The sequence below is a fragment of the Leuciscus leuciscus genome (assembly GCF_965113295.1).
Source record: "Leuciscus leuciscus genome assembly, chromosome: 24".
NCBI classification, from domain to species: domain Eukaryota; kingdom Metazoa; phylum Chordata; class Actinopteri; order Cypriniformes; family Leuciscidae; genus Leuciscus; species Leuciscus leuciscus.
In genome coordinates, this window is record NC_138723.1 from 11170996 (window position 1) to 11194252 (window position 23257).

The 23257-nt window shown below is 42.2% G+C and overlaps 1 protein-coding gene across 7 annotated transcripts in view; it reads right to left on the minus strand.

The window, feature by feature from the left end:
- Window positions 1-1423: 1423 nt before the first annotated feature.
- The window catches only part of LOC309489376 (eosinophil peroxidase-like), a 45111-nt gene continuing 23277 nt past the window's right edge, over window positions 1424-23257 (minus strand). For 2 of the 7 annotated variants that reach the window (XM_082158139.1, XM_082158138.1), the window contains exon 15: window positions 1447-1817. In XM_082158139.1, the coding sequence (XP_082014265.1) occupies window positions 1661-1817 (157 nt within the window). In that variant the 3' untranslated portion in view covers window positions 1447-1660. Of the gene's footprint in view, window positions 1849-2036; window positions 2073-2455; window positions 2494-2718; window positions 2916-3144; window positions 3383-3538; window positions 3710-3798; window positions 4058-4150; window positions 4312-4458; window positions 4817-4909; window positions 5117-5218; window positions 5349-5429; window positions 5563-5661; window positions 5838-5928; window positions 6001-6577; window positions 6600-7693; window positions 7754-8133; window positions 8185-23257 lie in introns of those variants that run through there. The other 5 variants (XM_082158144.1, XM_082158145.1, XM_082158142.1 and 2 more) reach the window with 5 other exon arrangements.

Consider the following 23257-nt stretch of genomic DNA (forward strand, 5'->3'; position numbering starts at 1 on the left):
GCTAACAGTGCAAAATGTGTAATTCACATGGACCAAGCTGGTAGTATATGTTTATTGTAGAACTTACTGTTGATCTGTTCATAGGGCTCTCAGTGGATGTACTGGTGGAAAGGTTCTTCTGACCACTGGTGACTCTCACCATTCTGCTCGTTGCCTCTTGGATTAGATTCCAAAAGGCCATGAAATGCTCATATGATGGAAATCTGCATATAAACAGCACATATCATATAGTTTTTCTATTGATGGCATTCAGATTACATCAAAACATTCTCAAGTTGTGAACGTGGAATCTAGCGTTGTTTTCTCTAGATCTGTTAATTATATTTCCTTCATTATATTTTATTCTTCTTTACTGAAACACACAAAGTCACAATCCACACACATCAGACACTCACCACACACGCATTGTATGGAACCGCAAAAATCCATACTAGCCAAACTATTATACAGCTATCGTGAAACTTTAAAGCTAATCACATCACCGGCTGCTGATGATAAGTTTTTTATTGCCTCGTCAGCGGAGATGAGGCTGACTTTCTTGGAAGGGATAGATCTGTCCCGTGACATGTATGTATATATTCATAAAATATGTATTATTTACAGAACAAAGAAAAGAAAATACTCCAAATGTGATGGTGTGAAATCTCTGATTTCTTACCTGGTATAGTACCGAAAGTCATCAGGTGATGTGGCAAACCGCTGCAACCCAAATCTCTCCAAATGATGTGACTCGAGCTGCCTTGTGAGCTCCTCGATCTGCCTTGACATGTTCTCAAATTTCATCCGGTCGACCACGATGAAAGAGCTGGCTGTGTAATCGTGGTCTTTCATCAGGGGTGTCGGAGCCAACTCAGCACAACCAGAGACAGGTGTGTTTTCATCCACCTCAGTCACCAGGTCCACGGTGGAGTCATCCTCTGGAGCGCGGTCCAAAGCCTGGATTGCTCGAGGGCAGCGCTCCCAAACTCCGGGTCGCTGGGGTTTTTTAGTGTAATTATTCCAACCGAACAAGGATGGAACTGCCTTAGGTCGAAGACACCGCTTTCCAGAAGAAGATATTACTATCTCTTCTTGCTCAAAGTGCCGACTGCACACTCTGGAGTTGGTGGTGGGGGTGAAACCTTCCCTTCTGATTTTAACAAGCCACTGGGCTCGTAAATTAAGTTCCTTTGGGAAACTATGGAAGCTCAAGGTTGTGTTGAATCTCCCCCCGGCGGTACATAGTGGCACGCAGCAATGGTGGTTATTACCACCGACTGCCCTTTGAAAAGTGAATCCTTTTTTTTAATGTTTTAGGTCCATTGCGAACGATTAAACTAACTTAACGCCGGTCCACTGATGTAAACAAGGCGGCAAACGGAAACGAAGTACCCAATTTCCGCCCTCAAACCGGAAGTTAGCATTTTTCTCGTGCACAGGGTCAATTAGCCCGAAGGCTTGTTTTCATTGGTAGTCCATTTGTCAGATCTTATTAGGCCTAAAAAAATTATAAACAATTATGTAAAACGCAGTTAAACAAGTTATACAAAATATAAAAAAGACAAAGTAAATAATAATAATAATATTTATAATAAAGTGAGAAACATCAATATTTACATTTTTGATTATGAAGAAGCCATTTGATGTGCATTCTTTAATTGATTGTGGAATAGAATTCCACCTATGCGATGCTCTGAATGAAAAAACAAATGACCCAACTGAACACAGTCACTATAGTAGAGACAGAAAGGGTGGCGCCAACAGAAGAATTGGTAGAATTATTTCCTGCTGTATTAATGCGGGGTCCTGGGGGTCCTGGTGGTCCTGGAGGTCCTGGAGGTCCAGGTGGGCCTGCTACACCTTGTGGACCTGGAAAAATTTAATATTAGTGAAAACTAAAATATTTGATATTGATAACATACAGAATATCATATTTGTAATCTTGGCTCTGTTGGTCAGTTATGGTATCTGGCTTAAATAATTAAAAAGAAAGTGAGGTTGGCGGCTTTATGTTGAAGGAATATTTAAAGGCCATGTTTGATGTATGACTGGCTTACCAGGTTGTCCTCGAGGTCCTATGAAGGAATCGGTGTCTGAAAGGTAATGCATATATGTTACATGTTTGTACTTTAAGCCTAACTGTTCACATTAAAGGGGAAAAAACTATTTTAAACATGAAAGAGGCCCCTAAGCCAAGCAAAGCCCAAAGAAGCAAGCGAAAGGCAGAAATGACCAAACAGCTTACAAAGGCTTGGTGCAGTTCATGAAACAGTGCTTGACAGTTGTGATATCCAAATGTGTTAATACATGTCACTGCACCAGTACAGTGTACAGCAAAAAATAAATTACTCAAGCAGTGTCCAGTTTAGAGATTTTACAGTGAATTAATTGCCATTTTAAGGTAAATAGGTCATGTGCACAACAACTTTACTTGTCTTTTTCCTTGCAATTAAGAGAAAACAAGCACTTGTCTAACCTCTTTTCCAATGTCTGTAATGTTGAAGCCACCAACACCTGGAAGGCCAAATACCAAATCACAGGTGAACCAAACCATGGTGAGCATGCGAACAGATTAAATAATGTATTCGATACCTGTGTGCCTATACTACCATAAATCAACCTCTACAAGCACATAGAAAGGCAGTAAGAAGCTTAGAAATTTGCAGTCAGAGGAAGAAGATTTATGTATGACCACACAGCACATAAGCATTTAGGAGCTCTAATACTATGATGCCTTACCAGTTTCAATCCAAGGGTTGAGGTCTAAGGCGGGGATATCCCCACAGTTAACGAAATCGGCTGAACTTGTGAAGCGGAAAGGATCTCTGGGAACTCTGCTGATTCCAGTGTTGTCACAGATGATGCGGGCCAGCGACACAGAGGCTAGTGATGCTTTTTGTTGGGTGGTAAACACTCCTTTGTTCTCCCACCATAACCTGAACACAACGTGCAACTTGGCATTAACACCACTCAAACACATGCTGTTCTCTTAGACTAAATCAGGGATGTACAATCTTGCTCCTGGAGGGCCAGTGTCCTGCAGAGTTTAGCTCCAACCTGCCACAGGGCATTTACCTGGAGATTTCCTGAAGACCTTGATTAGCAGGTTCTCTCTTCCAGGAGAGGGATTGGACACCCCTGGACTAAATACACAGAAATCTTTACCTGTCACCCTCACGAATGTGCTGGAACTGTGTAGAGATAAGGCAGGCAAAAAGAGAACCAACACGACCACCAGGAACAAAAGGCTCAGCAACACCTCCCAACCAAATGTCAATGTTCTCAGGGGTGCCATAAAGCTCAATCAGCCTGCGAGCCAATTCAGTGTTGTTCATCACCACAGCCAATTCTTGCTCATTCTGAGGTGCCGACAGTCCACAGAACCGACGCCATGCATTATAGCCTTATGAGGAACAACAGATTAATACCCGTTAAGTCTTCTAAAAAAACACATGGAGTGATAATGCAGCATGAAGCTGAGTTAGCTTCATGTGGTTGGGTTTAAAGGGTTCCAAGAGTTTTTTTTTTTGCATGTTGTGTATGTATCCAGAATATTTACCTGGTATAGCGTGGTCACGGCTTCTTTGCATGTTGAGGGATGCCAAGTCCAAAGCAATGTGGGCTGTAAAGGCAAACAGTCTCTCTCTAAGAGCATTCACCATCATGTGGTCTTGTGTGTTCAATTTTGCCGGTCGATCAATCAGACCACGCAGCAGAGGATCGATGCCCCCTACGCAAAAAGCAAAGCAGAAATAAAGTGAGCTTGAAAGAAGACGGATTTAGGACTCTGTAGGTGTGCTGCAAGCCTCACAAACTCACCCTCGAATATCACCATCCACGGCGAGAGGAAGGCCTCATAGAGGGGCACACTTGGAAATTGAGAATGGTTCTGGTAATTTTCATCAAGACGAAATATGATGGGTTGGATGGCCAGGTGGGCAAAACGGAAAGCTGCTGTGGCAAAGACGTTTGCAATGGTAGGGTCCACATTTTCATTGTAACCTGGATATTGTCCAAGGCGTCTATTATAAGCATCAGGACCCACAATTATCGGCAAGTAGTCCTTAATCACCAAGATCTAAAAGAGAAAGGAGAGTATATGAATATATGTTGTACTCCGCATGTAACTGTTTGTGCTTGTGTTAATGCACTTTTCATTGAGTGTCTTTACCTGGTTGTAAGCACCCACAATTTTTCTTGCCTCTTGATAGAGGGTTTCACTACTCCAGGTAGGATTCTGCACATGGAGGGCACGAGCCAATCTATTGTGCTCTCTCAAGAAAAGTGCATGTAATGAGGTAAGAGAAATGTTCTCAACAACACGAACATCCCCTGCACACATCAAGAGTTCATTAGCATTTGCAAATAGTAGGCATATACCACACATTTTAGATGCTGCATTTACCAATGACGACTAGGAAAATGCCTGATAATTGCATATGAAGGCATAAGATTTTCTAAGAATGAAAAGTTACTGACCTGCAATGAAGCAAGGCACCTCTGTTAGGGTGGTGTCATTGAGGGTTTTCCTACGCGTGGCACACATGTTACTTTTTACACTAGTAAAGGGCAGGTGCTCTCGTCCATTATCCTTGAACTGATCGTTGACACGCAGAAGACCACCATCATTGGTCAGGTCTCGTAGTTCCTTTGCTAGCCCATCCTCATTCCCATAAACCTGTCCAGCATCTAGGAAAGCTGTTAGAGCGTTGATCTGTTCCCGAACTTTGGGGACCCCACCAAAGAAATAGGCGGTGTTCCCAGAACCACAGGCCGGTGACGAACGGAAGAAAGGGAGACAGGAGTCAGGAAGCAGGCGTTGATCTCCTGGAGGAGCCTGTGTTTTGAAATTAAATGTATCATGAAAGATCGTTATGATACAACAACAATAGTGGGATAATATCTGACAGAAGAACAATCTTTGACTGACCGGAATTGGGAAGCAGGGTTCAGAGCGCTCACAGCTCTCGTCACAGTTGAGGCCACTGCTGAAGGACCTAATGCTTGGTGAGGTGGGCGTAAAAGTCAGATCGTGGTCAACCCATTGCCCAAAGATGGTAAGCATGAAGGTAAAGTCATGATCACTCTCTATGTCAGCATCTGCAGTGCTTAGAATACGATTGGAAACCAGTCTGACCTATAATCATTGAGGTAGACAGAATTCAGACATTGTTAACTGATTGGTGGCCTACTTGATTTTGTCAAGTAGACTTCAGAAAACTATTCATTATCATCATACCAGGGGCAGTGCTGCACCATTAAGCAATCTGTTGGGATCCCATCCTTTGGCCTGGGATATGCCATTCTCATAGACAGCAGGCAACCATCGGGCAAAAGGGGTGTTGGATGCACCAAGAAGTGGGTTATTCCTGGGAATTATAAATTTAGTTGTTTAGCAAGACAAACAGTCTTTGATTAAGACCTCTCTGAATAACGAGGGCAAGACAGACCTGTTGTTGCACACATTGCTGGCAGTTCGATACTTGTTTATGTGGGGTGTGGTCCTACAAGAAGGTGGGCGGACTTGAGCAGCACAGCCTGTCAGACGTGTAATCGTGTTAAGCTCGTCTTGAGTGAGCAGATCTAGGGGAAAACACATAACGACAGTTTATAGAAAGGAACATTAGTCAGTGATGGATCTTTTCTGAGCTTTGCTAGTTTTGCAACATGTTTTACACATACTTGTAGCATTGATGGACCTCTTGTGTACATGATGGGCTTTCTCACTGATCAGTCTAAGCGTTTGCCCCATGTAGTCTGCAGCTCTCACAGCGTCTCGTGTCTTTCGAGCTGGCTGTTTCAGCAGACGTAGCTTGTCGGAAGGCTTGATGACATCTCTGCGCACCCTTGCTAAACTCCTGGAAGAGGGGAGATTTATAAAAATAAAATAGATCAATGACTAATGATGGCACAGGAATATTGAGCAACATTCTTACAAACTTTACTCACTCATCACGCGAATACTTGTAAGCAGCATCTACTATTTGCTTTGCTTCCTCGATTGAATCTAGAATGAAACGCCTCCTGGTAGAGTTCTCAACGGGCCTGAAAATTACAACCCGACCCGACCCGGCCCGTGGCTTTTAAAGCCCGGACCCGATGTAACCCGACACATCAACATGAATTATCTGCCCGAACCCGGCCCGCGGCCGCGTCGGAATAATTTTTTTTTCTCATACACGTATTCATGACTAGCAGACGCGAATTCAAATCAACCTTTAATGTTCACGCCTTTTAACAATACAAACAACTGAAACAATAAACTTTAAATATATAAATAGGCTGTAGTAGCGACGGTGAATTCACCTGCGGCAAGTTTACTTTTCACCAACTCCATCTCCAGGCTAAAGGCGTGCACGCAGCGGCGTCTGCCCCCGCCCCTCTCCATGATGCACGTTGCACGCAGCAGCCAGACTTTCTTTACGGTGAACAGCAGCGATGATTAATAAATGTTTTTTTTTTTTTACTTAGCGGAAAAGATTAAGCCCGAGGTCCGACCCGACCCGAGTCATTTGCTTATATTTTCGACCCGAACCCAGCCCGAACCCGCGGGTCCCGTCGGGTTTGTCGGGCCGACCCGACCCGTTGAGAACTCTACCTCCTGGCACTGTCTTCTTCTGCTAAAAAAAAGAAAAGGGTATTAAATCATCAAATCATTGCCCCAGAAATACTAATAATGACTAATTTTAGTGTACCTGTATTTTTTATATTGCTAATCACTAGCTGATACATTTTTTAAAGGCCCCCAATATATTTCAAGTGAAATTGAAGAATGGAAAAGGACGTTTTGTACAAAATCAGGCCTAGATGAAGTTCGTTTTGGCAGTTCGAAACAGCTTTGCAAAGATAACTTTCCAGAAAAGTTCGCTCCAGCTGGTAAACACCTTCATACTACCATTGGTCCAATGTGATTACGTAATAGGTTGGTGTGCGTAGAGGCTCCGTTTTTTGTTTTGTTTTTTCGATAAGGAAATCTCTGATTCATTTCTTCTGTTCAGTCTGTCGGACGTCCGCAAGAAAAACATGAACACATTGGAGAGACGCTTTATAGTAGAGAATTAAGTTGTACTTTGGATAACATGAGACACTGACACCGTTTTTTCATGTTTAATACTGTAAAGCTGCTTGATTTTAAGAAATCTATTGTATAAACTAAGTGATATATGAAGACTTCAGATGCAAAAGCCTCTAAGTCCGTCTAATGTTTTTCTTTAATATTACATTTTTTATCAGGCTCCTATATATAGGTTTCTACCTAAGTACCGACATTTCTGAATGGGATGAGGCTGGGATTTAGTGAGTTTGAAGTAAAAAGTATTTGATGAACGTATACTAAATGCGGAGAGCATTCACTCAATATTATTATCTTACTTTTTAATAGGTGGCTTTTAGAGGCTTTTACATCTGAGGTCTTCATATATATAAACTTGACGTGACTTTACTGGAGTGCCGATTTGCTGAGCTCGTGCAAACATATCCAAGTTGTTATGATCAGATGCTTTTCTTATGTTTTCTTTAAAAAAGCTTGCTGTTTTCTAATTTTTGTTGTATGTTTATTTTGTTATTGAGAGGAAAGCGTGCACATATTTACATATTCATCTAAAACATTGCGATGTTCGCTAACAGTATATCGCTGGTCACGTATTTTCGAAGCGAAGAAGGAAAAAGAACTTAGAGTCCTTGAGTATATCAGGGCCTTAATTGATAAACTTACCACCCATTGAAAGGGCACAACAGCACCCGACCACAAAAAGCAAGGTGCAATGACTCATCTCTGAAACACATATGAAAAACATTGTTTATGAAAATTGCACTTTTTGTTTTATGCATTTCCTCAGTTTTGGAAGATAAATTCCTCTACATTTAAGGTTTTTAAAAAAAGTATTAAAATAAATAAATGTAACTTTCTTAAAAACAAAGTAAGATTAAAATGTTATTTTATACTGTAGTCATTTGGAGTATATACTGTATGATAGCAGTTTTTAAACAAAATAAATATGTTTCAATATTGTGCATATTTTACATTTGAAGAGACACAGGAAAAATAATACAGATTTATTGTGAAAGAATCTGAAAAATTTGACAGACAACAACACAACAACAACAACAAAAAAGCCATCTAACGATAAGTTTTAGATTTGTTGCATTTCTCACCTGGTTACAGGTCTCAGGCTCTCTGGTTCCGGACTCAAGGCTCTGAGAGTGTGTTGTACTGATGGAGCAGCCGTGCTTTATACCGTCCCTCATCCTCACTCTGTTAAGCATCACTGAGGGAGTCCTAGGCAGGGCAACTGGTTTACTTCCTTCTTCCTTTTCACATTTACCATGTGTTTCTTTAATTTATTGTTTTGAGGTGACACTTCTTAGTATGCATTAAGGAATGCAAAAACAATAGCTATGTATTTCTGTACGTAATACTGTCTTAATACTGACACAAGGGGTAGTTCACCAACATTTTTTAATTCTGTCATCATTTATTCACTCATTAAACAGAAGTAAGGAAATTATGTAGTTACCAAAATTCCAAAAACTATATCTTACATAGTGGTCAAACATTTGACTGGTAGACAGTGTATACTACTGTCACCATGTTTTTGTTTGTTTGTTTTTTAAACTTTTATAACATTTAAAAAAAAAAAGAAAAAAAAAAAAAAGAAAGAAAGTTGAAAACTAAAATAGTTTAAATTGTTTAACATCCTATTGACCTATAATCTATCACTAAGATCAGGAAGCACTATTTTTGTGTTAATTTTTACCAGCACTCCACCTACCATAGAATTTATGACATCAAACCCCATGTGATGAATCAGAGCCTGATTATGAAGTTATGATTTGCTTTGCTTTCCTGGTCACATAATTATTTCATGGAAAACATGCTGGCACACACAAGGGCTCTACCAGTAAAAATATATATTTAATACTCGCCTTAAACCTATCATTTATCAAAATATTTTCAATCAATTGTGTTATCAGGTCATTTGTTTTTGTCCAATTCACTACTTTTTACTGGGGACAATGTCTGTCTGTTTTTAATTTCTTTTAATTTATGTTTTTCAAAAATCCTCATTCCAGAAGACTCTTTCATAATTGAGGTCATATCAAGTTTCACTACCAGTAATTTCACTACTAAAAGTAAACGTCTGCAGACTTGAAAAACAACTGATTCATTTTTCTGGCCTTGCAGAATTTTTCAGATATGTTCAAAGTATTTACTTGAACTTTCTTAACTTTGTTGGCTAAGAGAAGGCAAACCTCAAGACACAATTTTCAATAGAGTCATTAATATTAGATGAACTACAAACTGTCACGTATTAATTTACAGATATGAGACTCTCAAGTGTTGTGATTGAACTTATTGTCATGGTATATTAGTCAATCCAAACTTAGTTTAATTTAACATTTAAACAAATCTTCTAAAATTATTAAAGTGGTGCAAAAGATGAGACTGTCACGAAGATTAAGACGAAGGAAAACAGGATCCAATACGAAGTGATTTTAATCAATCAAGAGTAGTGTGAGTGGCAGGAAACAAAGACAAAGAAACATGTGACTAAAGAAAACAAACTGAAAGTTCATGGAAGTGTTACTAAAGATGAACAAAACTAAGTGCGTGTGACAGAGACGTGTCTTTCGTTAACCTGATGTGATTTGAGATCCATTTTATACTCATTGGAAGAAAAAACGTACTCGGTTACTAATGTAACCTCGGTTCTCTCTAGAAGAGGGAACGAGTACTGCGTAAGTATCTTACGCTAGGGGAATATCCCTATAGAGATATTGAAGCCCAAAAATTATCCTTAATTTTGTATTATTGTAAAACGCGTTGCGGCAGCATACAGACATAGGCAAGACGGCTCGTGTGCCTATCGGCAACTGCAGCAGCCTATCGAGCGAGGCCTAACGTGACGTCAGACCCAATGAGGGTGCTTCGCGCCCACTGCGTCACGTCCCGCCGAAACGGGCGTGGCTTAGGCCTATAAATCCAGCTCGCAGGCAGCTGATATCTGGTTTTTCATCGCCGAAGCTAACCAGAGCGTGTGCATGCACGGCAAGATACGCAGTACTCGTTCCCTCTTCTAGAGAGAACCGAGGTTACGTTAGTAACCGAGTACATTCTCTTACGAGAGGTCTCTCGTACTGCGTAAGTATCTTACGCTAGGGGACCCAATGTAAAACGCCGTGCGTGCTGGGATCTGACACCAAAGACCCAAGGGCGAAAGCCCGGGGTTCATATAGTGCATAATCACCAGGGGAAGAGGGAGGGGCGGAGCCGCGCTCTTCCACATATAGCAGCGTCCCTCAGACGCAAATTACATCATACAGACAGGGCGGAGTACAGCCTGAACTGATGGAAAATTGTGGGTCTTATTCATTTGCCCATAAGCATTTTGCGGTCGATCAGCGAGCAGTGCTCATCGAGCAGTGCTCAGCAGACACAGTATTCTGAACCGATAGCATCAGAACAGACAGTACTGGTATATTTAGACCGACAACAGCCTGGCCTGTAAGGCGGGAACCTCTAGGTTATAAAACCTTATAAATGTAGACGGGGAGGCCCAGCCTGCTGCCATACATATATCTTGCAAGGCAATCCCACTTGACCAGGCCCATGATGAAGCCATGCTTCTCGTGGAGTGCGCTCTGACACCCAACGGGCACTGCATACCCTTGGAAGTGTACGCCAGCGCAATGGCGTCAACTATCCATCTGGATAGGCTCTGTTTCGACGCGGCTAGTCCCTTGGAACGTCCGCTGAACGAAACGAAGAGCTGCTCTGTCTGTCTGAAGACAGATGAGCGAGACACATAAGCTCTTAATGCCCTGACTGGACAAAGGGAGCTCGCGTCTCCTTCCTCGTCAGAGACCGGTAGGGCTGACAGGGAAATGACCTGCGCCCTAAACGGTGTGTTGAGGGATTTTGGAACATAACCGTGCTTAGGTTTGAGTATAACTCTTGAGTCATTAGGCCCAAACTCCATGCACGTCGCGCGCCTCCTGGTGTGGGCTCAGCGCAACCTGCTCTCGCTGAGAGCAGCGCATGTGCCAGGGCTCCTAAACGTAGGACTGGACAGACTGTCCAGGAACAATGTTCCGACAGGCGAGTGGTCTCTACACCCACAGACAGTCCAGCTGCTGTGGAAGAAATTCGGCAGAGCAGAAGTAGACCTGTTCGCGTCTCAAGAAAACGCTCACTGTCTGGAATTTTTCTCCAAGAGCAGGGACGAGCTGGCTCATGTATGGCCCCGCCGCCCGCTCTATGCCTTTCCTCCCGTCTCTCTCCTGCCTCAGGTGATAGAACGGATCAGGGAAGAAGGATGCTCAGTGCTACTCGTAGCGCCATTCTGGAAAAAACAACCCTGGTTCCCAGTTCTGATGCAGCTAGCGAGCACTGCCCCATGGCCAGTGCCAGTGAGGAGGGACCTCCTCTCTCAGGCCAAGGGCTCGATTTGGCATCCGCGCCCAGAGCTGTGGTCCCTTCATGTTTGGGCCATCAACGGGTACCCGCTGACCTCCCAAGCGGAGTGTTAAACACGATCACGCAGGCTAGAGCTCCGTCTACGCGACGTCTCTATTCCTCGAAATGGTCAGTGTTCTCCAGCTGGTGCACAGCTCGTGGCGTGTCGCCCCCAGACTGTGGGGTGACGGAGGTTCTCTCCTTCCTACAAGAGCTGTTGGACAAGGGCAGGACCCCTTCCACGCTCAAAGTTTATGTGGCGGCCATAGCAGCGTTCTCAAAAACAACGCTTGGTCAGTCAATAGGAAGGAACGATTTAGTCATCCGTTTCCTTAGAGGAGCTAAGAGACTGAATCCTCCCAGACCTCCCTCAGTCCCTGTATGGGACCTTTCTACGGTGCTGGAAGCCATGAAAGGTGACCCGTTCGAGCCTTTACAGACGATTGATCTTAAACACCTGTCTTTCAAGACAGTGTTTCTTCTGGCTCTCGCTTCAGTGAAGTGCATAGACCTGAGGCCGCCCTGGCGATTTATGTAGGACACCACTGACATGTTGTCCGAGCGGACCAGGACGTGGTGTCCTCGTATTTGGGGACAAAAACGCGTCAGCGCGTTGTCTACTGCCAGCATTTCGAGGCAGTTTATGTGTAGAAGCTTCCTCCGTTCTGACCATTGGCCGAAGAACGGTCTGCCCTCGAGCAGCTCTCCCCATCCCGAGGTGGATGCGTCCGTAGACACTACCTTCACACTCGAGGAAGTCCCCAGGCTTACACCTGATTGGTACCAGTCGTTTGCTTTCCAAGGTTTCAGAGCTGCGATGCATTTCTGATTGACCTTGAGACGAAGCAGACCGGAAGCCCACGCTCGGCGCGGCACTCGCGCTTTCAGCCAGAACTGTAGCGGGGGCATGCGAAGCAAGCCCAGCTGAAGTACTGATGATGCTGAGGCCATGAGACCTAGCATCCTCTGAAATTTCTTGAGCGGGACAGATGCGCCGCAGCGGAAAGAGCTCGCTGCGCGCTGAATGTCTAGTACGATCTGTGGTGACAGTCGCGCTATCATAGACAGCGAGTCCAGTTCTGTGCCCAGAAAAGATATTATCTGTCTGGGGGACAGAGAACTCTTCGCCCAATTGACTCTGAGACCCAGATTCTCGAGGTGATTGAGTAAAATGGTCCTGTGCTCTATGAGCACCGAGTGAGATTGAGCTAGAATCAGCCAATCGTCCAAGTAGTTCAATACTCGCATGCCCTGTAGTCTGAGGGGTGCGAGCGCTGCGTCCATGCACATCGTAAATGTACGGGGTGCTAGGGACAAGCCGAACGGTAGGACTGTGTACTGATATGCCTGGCCCTCAAAGGCGAATCTCAAATATCGCCTGTGACGTGACGCTATCTGTATTTGAAAATACGCGTCTTTCAGATCTATTGACACAAACCAATCTCCTCTGCGAATCTGCGCGAGGATTTTTCTGGTCGTGAGCATTCTGAACTGTCGCTTTGCAAGCACTCTGTTCAGTTGCCTTAGATCTAGTATGGGTCTGAGACCCCCGTCTTTTTTCAGTACCAGGAAGTATCTGCTGTATAGCCCTCCTTCGCTCTGAGCTTGAGATAACGGCTCTATGGCCCCTTTGCTCAACAGTTTCAAAATTTCGGCCCGAAGTAGGTGTGCTACTTCTGTTTTTACCGTGGTCTCGACGCGCGTCGCGTAGCGGCGAGGGCGTCGGCGAAACTGTAGCGAATAGCCTCTTTCTATAATGTCTAGCACCCACTTCGAAACCCCGGGTAGCCTTGCCCATGCATCTGCACGAATGGCTAGGGGTTGAATGCGAAGCGCGCTCTGGTCGCTCAGCGACAGAGGGGCTTCGGTGTGCTGCAACATAAGCGTCGCGCTTATGACATTTGAGGCAGAGGGCGCGCTGATAACAGCGGGCAGATTGCCCGCGCTCGACTCCTCTGCGGTGGTTAACCGAGAGGGGCAGGGCTGGGCGAGTCCCGTAGGACTTGTCATGTCTATGCGTGGATGTGGGCGCGGGATAGCGGGCACATTTACCACACCGAGAGCATTGTCCGCCTGAGCAGAGCGAATGCATGTTGGTTTCATTTTTACAGAAACCTCAAGACATGCAGAACGTAGTGATTGTGGGCACTGGGCAGTGGGCACATCTGCTACGTTTAATGCGCAACCGAACTGGATCGATTTTATGTGCGCGAGCCCTGTGTGACGGGCTGTGCTTGTGTGTAGGAATGAGCACTGGGCAGTGGGCATTTTGTCTACACTCATAACACCATCGGCCGTGGCCGGGACACCAGAAAATGCACTCTTTGTGGGATTTATCTGGGTAGCAGTAAAAACGGCATTTGTGTGCAGGCAAGCGGGCAGTGGAACCGGCTTGTTGACTGCAAAATACACTGGAACAGTCACATTTCTTGGAACTGAACGAGCGATGAGTTTTGGTGAAAGTCCGGCCGCAGCGGGACTTGAACACCGTCGTTTCCCTAGAGGTGCTAGGACGACTTCGGGGCCTCGGGCTTTACCGGAATCCTGGGCCGCGGCCCACGCGGGGCGGGGCGGCGGCCAGATGAGCGAGAGCGCGGTCTCGCGCTTCGGGCCTGTCGGCGCTGCGAAGTGGCGGCGGTGGGCGGAGGCTGAGGCTGTGAGCTCTGAGCAGACGGTTTCGCACGGCTTGCTGCAGAACTGGAGCGCTTGGCAGGAAGTGCTTCATAGCCTGTGACGCTTTCAGTACCTCGGCGAATCTTTCCACAAAATCTTTGACGGAAGTTCCGAAGAGGCCAGCAGGAGAAAGCGGAGCGTCGAGGAACGCGGCGCGCTCAGACTCAGACATCTCAGAGAGCGTTAGCCACAGGTGTCTCTCAGTCACAGTGAGAGAGGCCATGCTCCGTCCTATGGCCTGTGCAGCAGACTTAGTAGCGCGGAGAGCGAGGTCCGTAGCACTTCTCAAGTCTGGCACGCAAATTGCATCTGGTCCTATCTCGTCCAGCTTTCGGAGGAGATCGGCCTGGAAAATTTGCAGTGTGGCCATAGTATGCAGCGCTGACGCAGCCTGCCCAGCGGCGGAGAAAGCGCGACCGAGCAGGGTTGACGTCATACGGCAAGCTTTTGAAGGTAGCGCCAGCTTAGCGCGCCGTCCAGTGGAGGGCGGGCATAGGTGGGCTGCTATCGCTTCTTCAACCGGCAGCAGCGAATGGTACCCTCTGTTTTTAGCATCGTCAACAGCGGAGAATGCTAGCGGAACAGAAGAGCGCATTCTAGCTGAGAAGGGGGCGTTCAGGCGTAGACCACTCGAGGCCGAGGCTCGCCGTGGCGTCACTCGAGTGTGAAGGTAGTGTTACTTTATGACTCTCTATGGGCTTCTCCCTTGACTTTATCGGACTTTATGCCTCCACGTCCCCCCGATTGACAGCGAGCTTCTCCTCCTGTCTATACGGAAATTTCCAGAGAGTCATGTGGTTATGATGCAATCGTTAGCCTACTTTTTCAAAAACTGCTTCTACGGGGCTCAGATGTAAAGTTATTCGCTGTCAAAGTGACGCCAAAATGAATGGGAGTCAATCGAATGCTAACAGCAGGTGATGGCTTGTTAGCCAATGGTGGTCCCCGGGGATGGTACGGTTTTCGAGCGCTGGATTTACCCCCTGAGAAAATGCCTCTGCACTAAATTGGATAGACCTACAACCAATCAGAGCAATGGAGTAAGTGACGTATGTTCTTCATTCATCTTTCCGGTCGACAAATGCCTTGATCGTGGTTCTCTGTTCCTCTTTTAAAATTAATGCGCTGTCAATATCTTCTATAACAGGCGCGATGGCGGAATCTACACATCTCAATTCTCCAGCGGCAGTCATCTTTGTTGTAAACGAATTCAACCCAAGCGCTCTTTGGTGACGTGGATGATTACATTAGGCCTACTGTTGTGTTGATCATCTTTCCATCATCGTATAAAGCCCGCCCGCATAGTTTAATCCACAACGGTCAAGTCCAGACCGTACTTCCTGACCTCAAATGTTGTCATTGACATTTGTTAAGACATCTGCTCTAAACATTAAAATCAGCATGAGAACTTTTGTTAAATTTACAATAAGTAAATCCACTTCACCAGCTAAGTAGCCGACTCCTTGACAGCGATGCCATAGAGATATACAGAGCGACCGCAAAAACGGAAGTTCAAAGACAATATTATAAAACGGATAGTTCCAGTTCTTGATTCTGAATGGTTAAGCCGCGTTTGAAGCCCTTGTAAATTACTAAACAAACATACACCTGTGACCGCGTTACATTAGTAGTAGCCTACTGCGCAACTGCCTTTTCTGATTCTTTGTTGCTGCATGTGTTGATTAGCACACTGTCAAAATGAATACGCTATATCTACTCAATAAAATTGTGGCAACAGATTACAAGCAATATTATTAATTAAATTTAACAAATTAGAATTGAGTAATAATTAATCAAATTAATTCCTTAAAAGTTAACCATTTAAAATGAGTAAAATTTACCAAAATAATTTTTTTAAACAAAAATATCTGAGTAACAGACAGACGTCGAAGATGAATTAAGATCTCTTTATTTTGTATTGCCAACATTGAAGACACCTGATGTTAACAAGCAGAATCACTGAAGGAGAAAACCGTAATTTTAAGTCACCATTATGGTGATTAGTGTTTGTTTTAGTTGGGCTCTTGACCCTTAAATCATTAACTTTAGATTTTGTTTGGCTGCTGTACCTAAGTTATAACAGCCAAATGAACACATAGAAAAAGGTCATCTGATGGTGTTGGTCATGTTTTAACATAATCATTATTTCACAATCATTTGACCTGAATAACTGAACTCATATAGAGCCCAATTTCTGAGTTAGGTTTATTTTATTAATTATAGCAGCACTGTCCTTGTACAGCATAATATTTGTAACTTTTACAACGTAATCCAAAGAATTTCTCATATACAAAAAATATTTTTTTTTAGTTTAGTTTTTTTTAGTTTTTAGACACACAGACATCAAGAATCAGCCTATGAATCTCAATAATGGTGACAATTATAAAGCATGTTGCAGTGCATTCTGGGTGCCACCAATCAAAACTCTCTCATGGCTCCCATCATGCATTGCTGCATGAATAAATAGCTTATGATCAGAGGTGATCTTTTTGTCACCATTGCTGAGACTCATACGCTAACACGTCTGTGTGCCTACATTAAAAAAATAAAAATTACGTTTAAATTTTTTTTTTTTTTTTGATTTTATTATTTGGATTTCATTGAACAGGCTAAACATATTATGCTGTACAAGGACAGTGCTGCTATAATTAATAAAATAAACCTAACTCAGAAACTGGGCTCTACATGAGTTCAGTGATTCAGCTCAAATGATTGTGAAATAATATGTTAAAACACAATCAATACCATCAGATCACCTTTTGTATGTTCATCTGGCTGTTATAACTCAGGTACAGCAGCCAAACAAAATCTAAAGTTAATGATTTAAGGGTCAAGAGCCCAACTAAAACAAACACTAAACACCAGAATGGTGACTTAAAATTACGGTTTTCTCCTTCAGTGATTCTGCTTGTTAACATCAGGTGTCTTCAATGTTGGCAACAAAAAATGAAGAGATCTTAATTCATCTTTGACGTCTGTCTGTTATTCAGATTTTTTAAAAAAAAATTTTTTTTTACTTTTAAGGAATTAATTTGATTAATTATTACTCAATTCTAATTTGTTCAATTTAATTAATAATTGTAATGATTCATGTCTGTGTTCCTCTGTCTTGTCCCGTGTTTAGCAATTCCCCGGTATGTTGATTAGTCTCCCCAGGTGTTTCTGATTAACCACGCCCCCTTATTATCTTGTTTAGCTTGTTTACCCTGTTAGTCTCAGCCTTTTTATACCTTGTACACTCATTCTTTCCCTGCGAAGTCACACTGCAATTCTGAGCATTCTCCCGGTCTTCATGTCTCTTGATTTTGGATTTCTTGCCCTGTTCCCTGGATTACTCTTTTGCCTCTGACCACACGCCTGTTTTGTGTGTTTGTTTGTATGGACTGCCTGCCTGTGTTTGACCTTGCCTGTTCTTTGGATTACCCCTTAATAAAATCTGCATTTGGATTATCCACCTTCGTGTCTTGGAGCAGTTCGTGACAGACAAACACACAAAACAGGCGTGTGGTCAGAGGCAAAAGAGTAATCCAGGGAACAGGGCAAGAAACACTGCACGACAAACGACGCACGACAAAGCTGAAAATCAGCCCGATTAAAAAAAGAGCCGCACGAGTCAGAATTCGGCTCAAAATTGGGCAAAAATTGCACAGTGTATGCCCAGCCTTAGTAAATATTGTGCAAGATTTACTTTTTTTTTTTGCATGTCATGCACCTGGGTAGGCTCCATATTTTTCTGATGAGCTTAATCATATAAATATACTTTACACTTAGAGTTAGTCTCAGGCTCAGACGTCATGTCCACAGACCATTGGCTGAACGTCTGATGCATATGGCACACTTTTCTGGAAACACTTCAGAAGTTTCGAAGTCGCGATCTGATTGGTTGAATTCTACAGGATTTCCGGGAGACGTGTGTGTCGCGTTCTTTATCGGTCCGCCTGGAGACAAAGGCTGTGACGCCAAAACCCCTCGTGGAAGAAGAAAGCTGCTGTGTTTACAACTGTGACAATGAGCGCTTACCAGGATCTAAATGCTGGATTTTCAAAAGTATGTGAAGTTTGCAGCTCCATTGATGCAGTAAACTTGCACAATGTTCTTGAATGAATAATTTGTTAGATGCACGCCATTCTGTTATTGTAGGGACATCGACATCAAAGGAAGTAATGTAAAATAAATTCTTAAGAGTTTCTGTATCTTGGGGGATACAGTCATTTAATAACAGGCTGTAGGGGGAGGGGCTATGGAGGAGGGGCATTATATGTGGTTGCAGTTGATGAGAAACACTGATGGGGTGATGGGTCATGTAATCAGGTCATGTGACTTTATGCCAACATTCCAAACATTTGTATCAATATCCAAAATGGCAGCATACGTGGACAAAGACACTGGCCATGAGGTAAGTGTTTTTATATTTGCACGATTATGATATTTTAGAGTGATTTTGTTTTAGAAAATAGTTTTTTTAAGGATAGTTTTACATGTTCTTGTGGATATTTTTTTAAATAATCTTCTCACAACTTTGATTATCAGGCATTGAATGCCTGTATCCTGGGGGATACATTGCCCATATAAGGGTATTTAACAGGGCTGATCACTCACAGATATTCTTATGTTTTGAGGCCTGTTCTCTACAGATATTGAATAGGATAAAGGTTTTTAGGATAAATGATTACTTTTTTTATTTTACTCTCAAATGTGTATTATTGATGAATTCAACATGTACACATGTTTTCAGGGAATTTCTGTCAGCAGTTTCTACAGTACAAGAAAGAGAGAGGTGAAGTCTGTAGTTTTGCCACCTGATGGTTCATCAGATTCAGAGGAGGGATCCAGTGAGGAAGTCGAGGAAGATGAGCTGTATAGGCCTACAGAGGGACAGTGTGAGGATGACAGCAGCAGTGACAATTTGAATGGCAGCTCTAGTGATGAGGCCGAGGAAGGAGCAAAGCAGAATAAACAAGCAAACCAGAATAAACGAGGGAAGATGTTTAGGTAATTAGATAATTAGGTAATTTAGGTAATTAGGTAATTCATGTTTAGAGGAGTATTTCAAATTGTTATGTGAAAGATCTAGTGGTTTTGCTGTACATATTGTATCTGTGTGTGTCCACATGATGTGTGTTATGGTGATGTGTTAGTATGGAAGAAGGAAGGAACCCCCCTTCCCAATACTTTCTCTATTTTACACACACACACACACACACACACACACACACACACACACACACACACACACACACACACACACACACACACACACACACACACACACACACACACTCACACACTCACTCACACACACGTATATCCTATAGGCAATGTTTTCATGTTTTATGGGGACTTTCCATAGACATAATGATTTTTATACTGTACAAACTATATATTCTATTCCCTTACACTAACCCTATCCCTAAACCTACCCATCACAGAAAACTTTCTGCAATTTCACATTTTCAAAAAAACATCACTTTTTTGATTTATAAGACGTTTTCCTCATGGGGCCAAACAATGTCCCCACACGAACAAGGATTTCGGATATTGCCATCCTTGTGGGGACATTTTGTCCCCATAATGTAGGGTTTACCAGGCCACACACACACACACACACACACACACACACCCACACCCACACCCACACCCACACCCACACCCACACACACACACACACACACACACACACACACACACACACACACACACACACACACACACACACACACACACACACTCACTCACACACTCGTATATCCTACATAGGCAATGCATCTTGGGAGAAAAATTTCAGTTTTTTCCAATTTTTCTAATGTTGTATGGATAACATGAAAAAATGTAGCTAATTAATTGTTCATTAAATGTTTTAAAAGTTGTCATATGAACTACAATAAAAAAGAATACACTGCAAAATGTTACCCTAAATGGGCAATGTATCTCGGGAGATACAGAGTGTAACAAAACTGGAGTGTTTCCAGAGTGGAAAAAATGCATGAACTGTCATTTTAGTCTAGATTCAAAAATAGCAATGAATCATTTTTCCATCAAATTTATTTATGCTTGCCCCTTTAAGGGTTAAACATGAAATACCATAAATGTTTTAGATGAAAACATCTTTCAGCATTGCTGACAGGACAAATTCAGTCAGTCAGTTTCAAGTCTGTTTAGTCACCGCTTGCATTTTTTTGATACAAGAGTATGACATCATTAGTAAACAAATTTGCAACAGTAAAATATGATCCTCAAGCTTTAAAAATCTTTTATATAGGCTACTTTCTTTGAGCACATATTGAGAAATGTTTACTGTACCCTATCTGTGACACTACATAAAGTAAAAAGTCAATAGAGTGTAGTCTCGTGTAAGCGGCCCCTAAGTTATAACTAATGTTCGTTGTGACGGAAGTGAATCAATCAAAACTAACTTTAGCTGGACAATAACTTTATTCTAGAGCTGCTGTAAAGCCAAAACAATCTCTGTTACTTTAATTTCCCATTATCACTGTAAAGCTGCTTTGAAACAATCTATATTTGTAAAAGCGCTATATAAATGAACGTGACTTGACTTGACTAGTCTACTCTAAGTTAGTGTTGCGTAGCCTCTATCGCAGCTTTTCTTGGCCAAGGACCGCCCAAGAGGACGTTTGACTGACATGTAACGCAACCAATCACAGTTTGTTTTGTTCCACGTCATGTTTAGGAGTGTGACAATATGAGTAATGCGACAAAGCTTTTAAGTCACTCAAGAAATGTCACTGTTCGTCAGAATGATTCTTGCAAGTAAGGCTATTTTGGCAGTATGGCTTTTATACCGTCCCTCATCCTCTCTGTTGATCTGTTGATCATCACTGGGCGAATCTCAGCAGGTTTACTTCCTTCTTCCTTTTCACATTTACCTGGTGTGGTACTTTTTGAGAGGTCAGTCTGACTTCATTACTATGCATACAAGAATGCAAAAAGTTACATATTTCTGTACTTAGCTTCTTAACCCTTTAAGTTTTACCCCTAGAAGCAACAAATGAAAAAAAAAAAAAAAAATGTTTCTTAAAATTCTTATTATTGAACATGGACATATAAAAAAATGACCTCAAGCTGTTTTTTGGGGGGGTCAAAATTTAGGTTTTTTATCTAAGAGATGTAAACATACAACAATGTTAATCTTAGATACCTTCCATAATTATCAGGGTCCACATGAAATTCAGTTTATTTAAAAAGGGTGTTTAGAAATAAATAATACATATAATTTTATATTGTGGTATTGTGGCCATTTTCAGTGATTTTAATTCATAACAGTTTCGATAAATTCAGCCAATTTGAGTAAATTCAGCAATTAAAAACATTTTACACAAAAGGGGGAAAAAATCACATCAGGAATACTGCAATCTTTTTTAACCAATAAAAAAAGTATATGTTCTATATGAATGCAATCCAGACATGCTACATCTGCCATTTTGGCATTGCAATATAAATTGTGTTGCTTACACACACTTTACAAATCCTCTTCCAAAGCCTCATGTGATCGTAAAGTGTCCTTTGTATGCGTACTTCAAAATATTGCAAAATATAATAGTAGTAGGTCATCCAGGGAGTTTTCGTCTACTTTTTATGAATTCTGTGAATTCAGACATATACTCTCCTAATATAGCCTATTGTTTTTTTGCCTGCTAAATAGTGGGGAGAAATGAGAGAATGAGAGAAGGCACAGAACTGAAACATAATTCAAAACCCATCCAAACATAACACAAACTCAGATTATCCCTATGACAAAATCTTGTTTGATTAATTTGATGACCGACCAGAAACTTCATTCTTTTGTGTGACAGACTGAAGTGTGCAAAATGATGCTATCTCCTGACAACTGAAAAGTCCCAAAACTCCATGCCAAAATCAGACATGGTGGTGGGGCAGTACAGCTGTTGAAGATTTCTGTCTCATTCTTTTGACTCATAACTATATGCCTCTCCTTCTTCTAAATAAGATATTTAAAGAAATGTCTCATTGTTTTTGTCCATACATCACTCTATTAAGCAACACTGAGGGAGTTGTAGGCGTTTACTTCCTTCTTCCTTTTCACATTTACCATGTGTGTTGTTTATTTTTTTTATTGTTTTGAGGTGACACTTCTTAGTATGCATTACAGGAATGCAAAAACAAGAACTATGGATTTCTGTACGTAGCTTCTTAATACTAACTGGGGTGTGACGAGACACTAAGCTCACGAGAACGATACTAGATTTTTGCACATGCAGTACTTTTAAGAAATCCCCAATGAAAAAATTCATGACTGGAAAAATAGTCTGCAGGTGTATTTTGAAATGTTTTAACTGATCATTTTGTAATGAATGTAATTTCAGTTCTACTTCTTAATATGAATTATCATATGCATTGAAAGACAACTATAAGCACTGTAAAAGGTTTTGCCACAAACTCTGGCTGGCTTCTGTCCTGTTTAACATGAGTCTCTTCAGACCTTACTGTACATGAATTATAAGCTTCCAAAACTTCTGATTAAGGTTGTGTGTGACCTGCTAATTGAACTCCTTTCCACAAATTGAATATAGAAATTAAAACACATAAAAACAATAATCAAAGTACTCTCTCAATATTCAAAGTGCAAACAGAGACCAGAGCTAAGAGGTGGGTACATCTACACAGCCCAGCCTAAGATAGGTTTGGTATTGGAAGACAGGCTATTGTATGCGGCCTACTTTGCGCGCATGACGCATCAGAGAGCTCACATTTTACTTTACAGAGCAGACATTTACAATAGTTTACAATTGAAGCGACCTTTATCCAACTGAATTAAATGTTTTTTATTTAAAAAAAAAAGCAAAACAACAGTGGAAGCAATGTAATGTAAACATAGCGATGGCATACAGGTATTCTATGCTAATTTCACCCTCACGCTTCATCATGGCGATATAGCGAGACAGCTTTTCACCTCAACGAGAAATCTCGTCACATTTGAATATCGCAAGATCTCGTGGCACAAGATCTCATCACACCCCTAATACTGACACAATGGATAGATCATTTATTCACCCTCATGTCGTCCCAAACCTGTATGCCTTTCCTTCTTCTAAAGAAGATATTTTGAGAAATGTCTCATTGTTTTTGTCCATAAATGGCGGTCTTTATCTTCCATCAAAATGTCTAATTTTG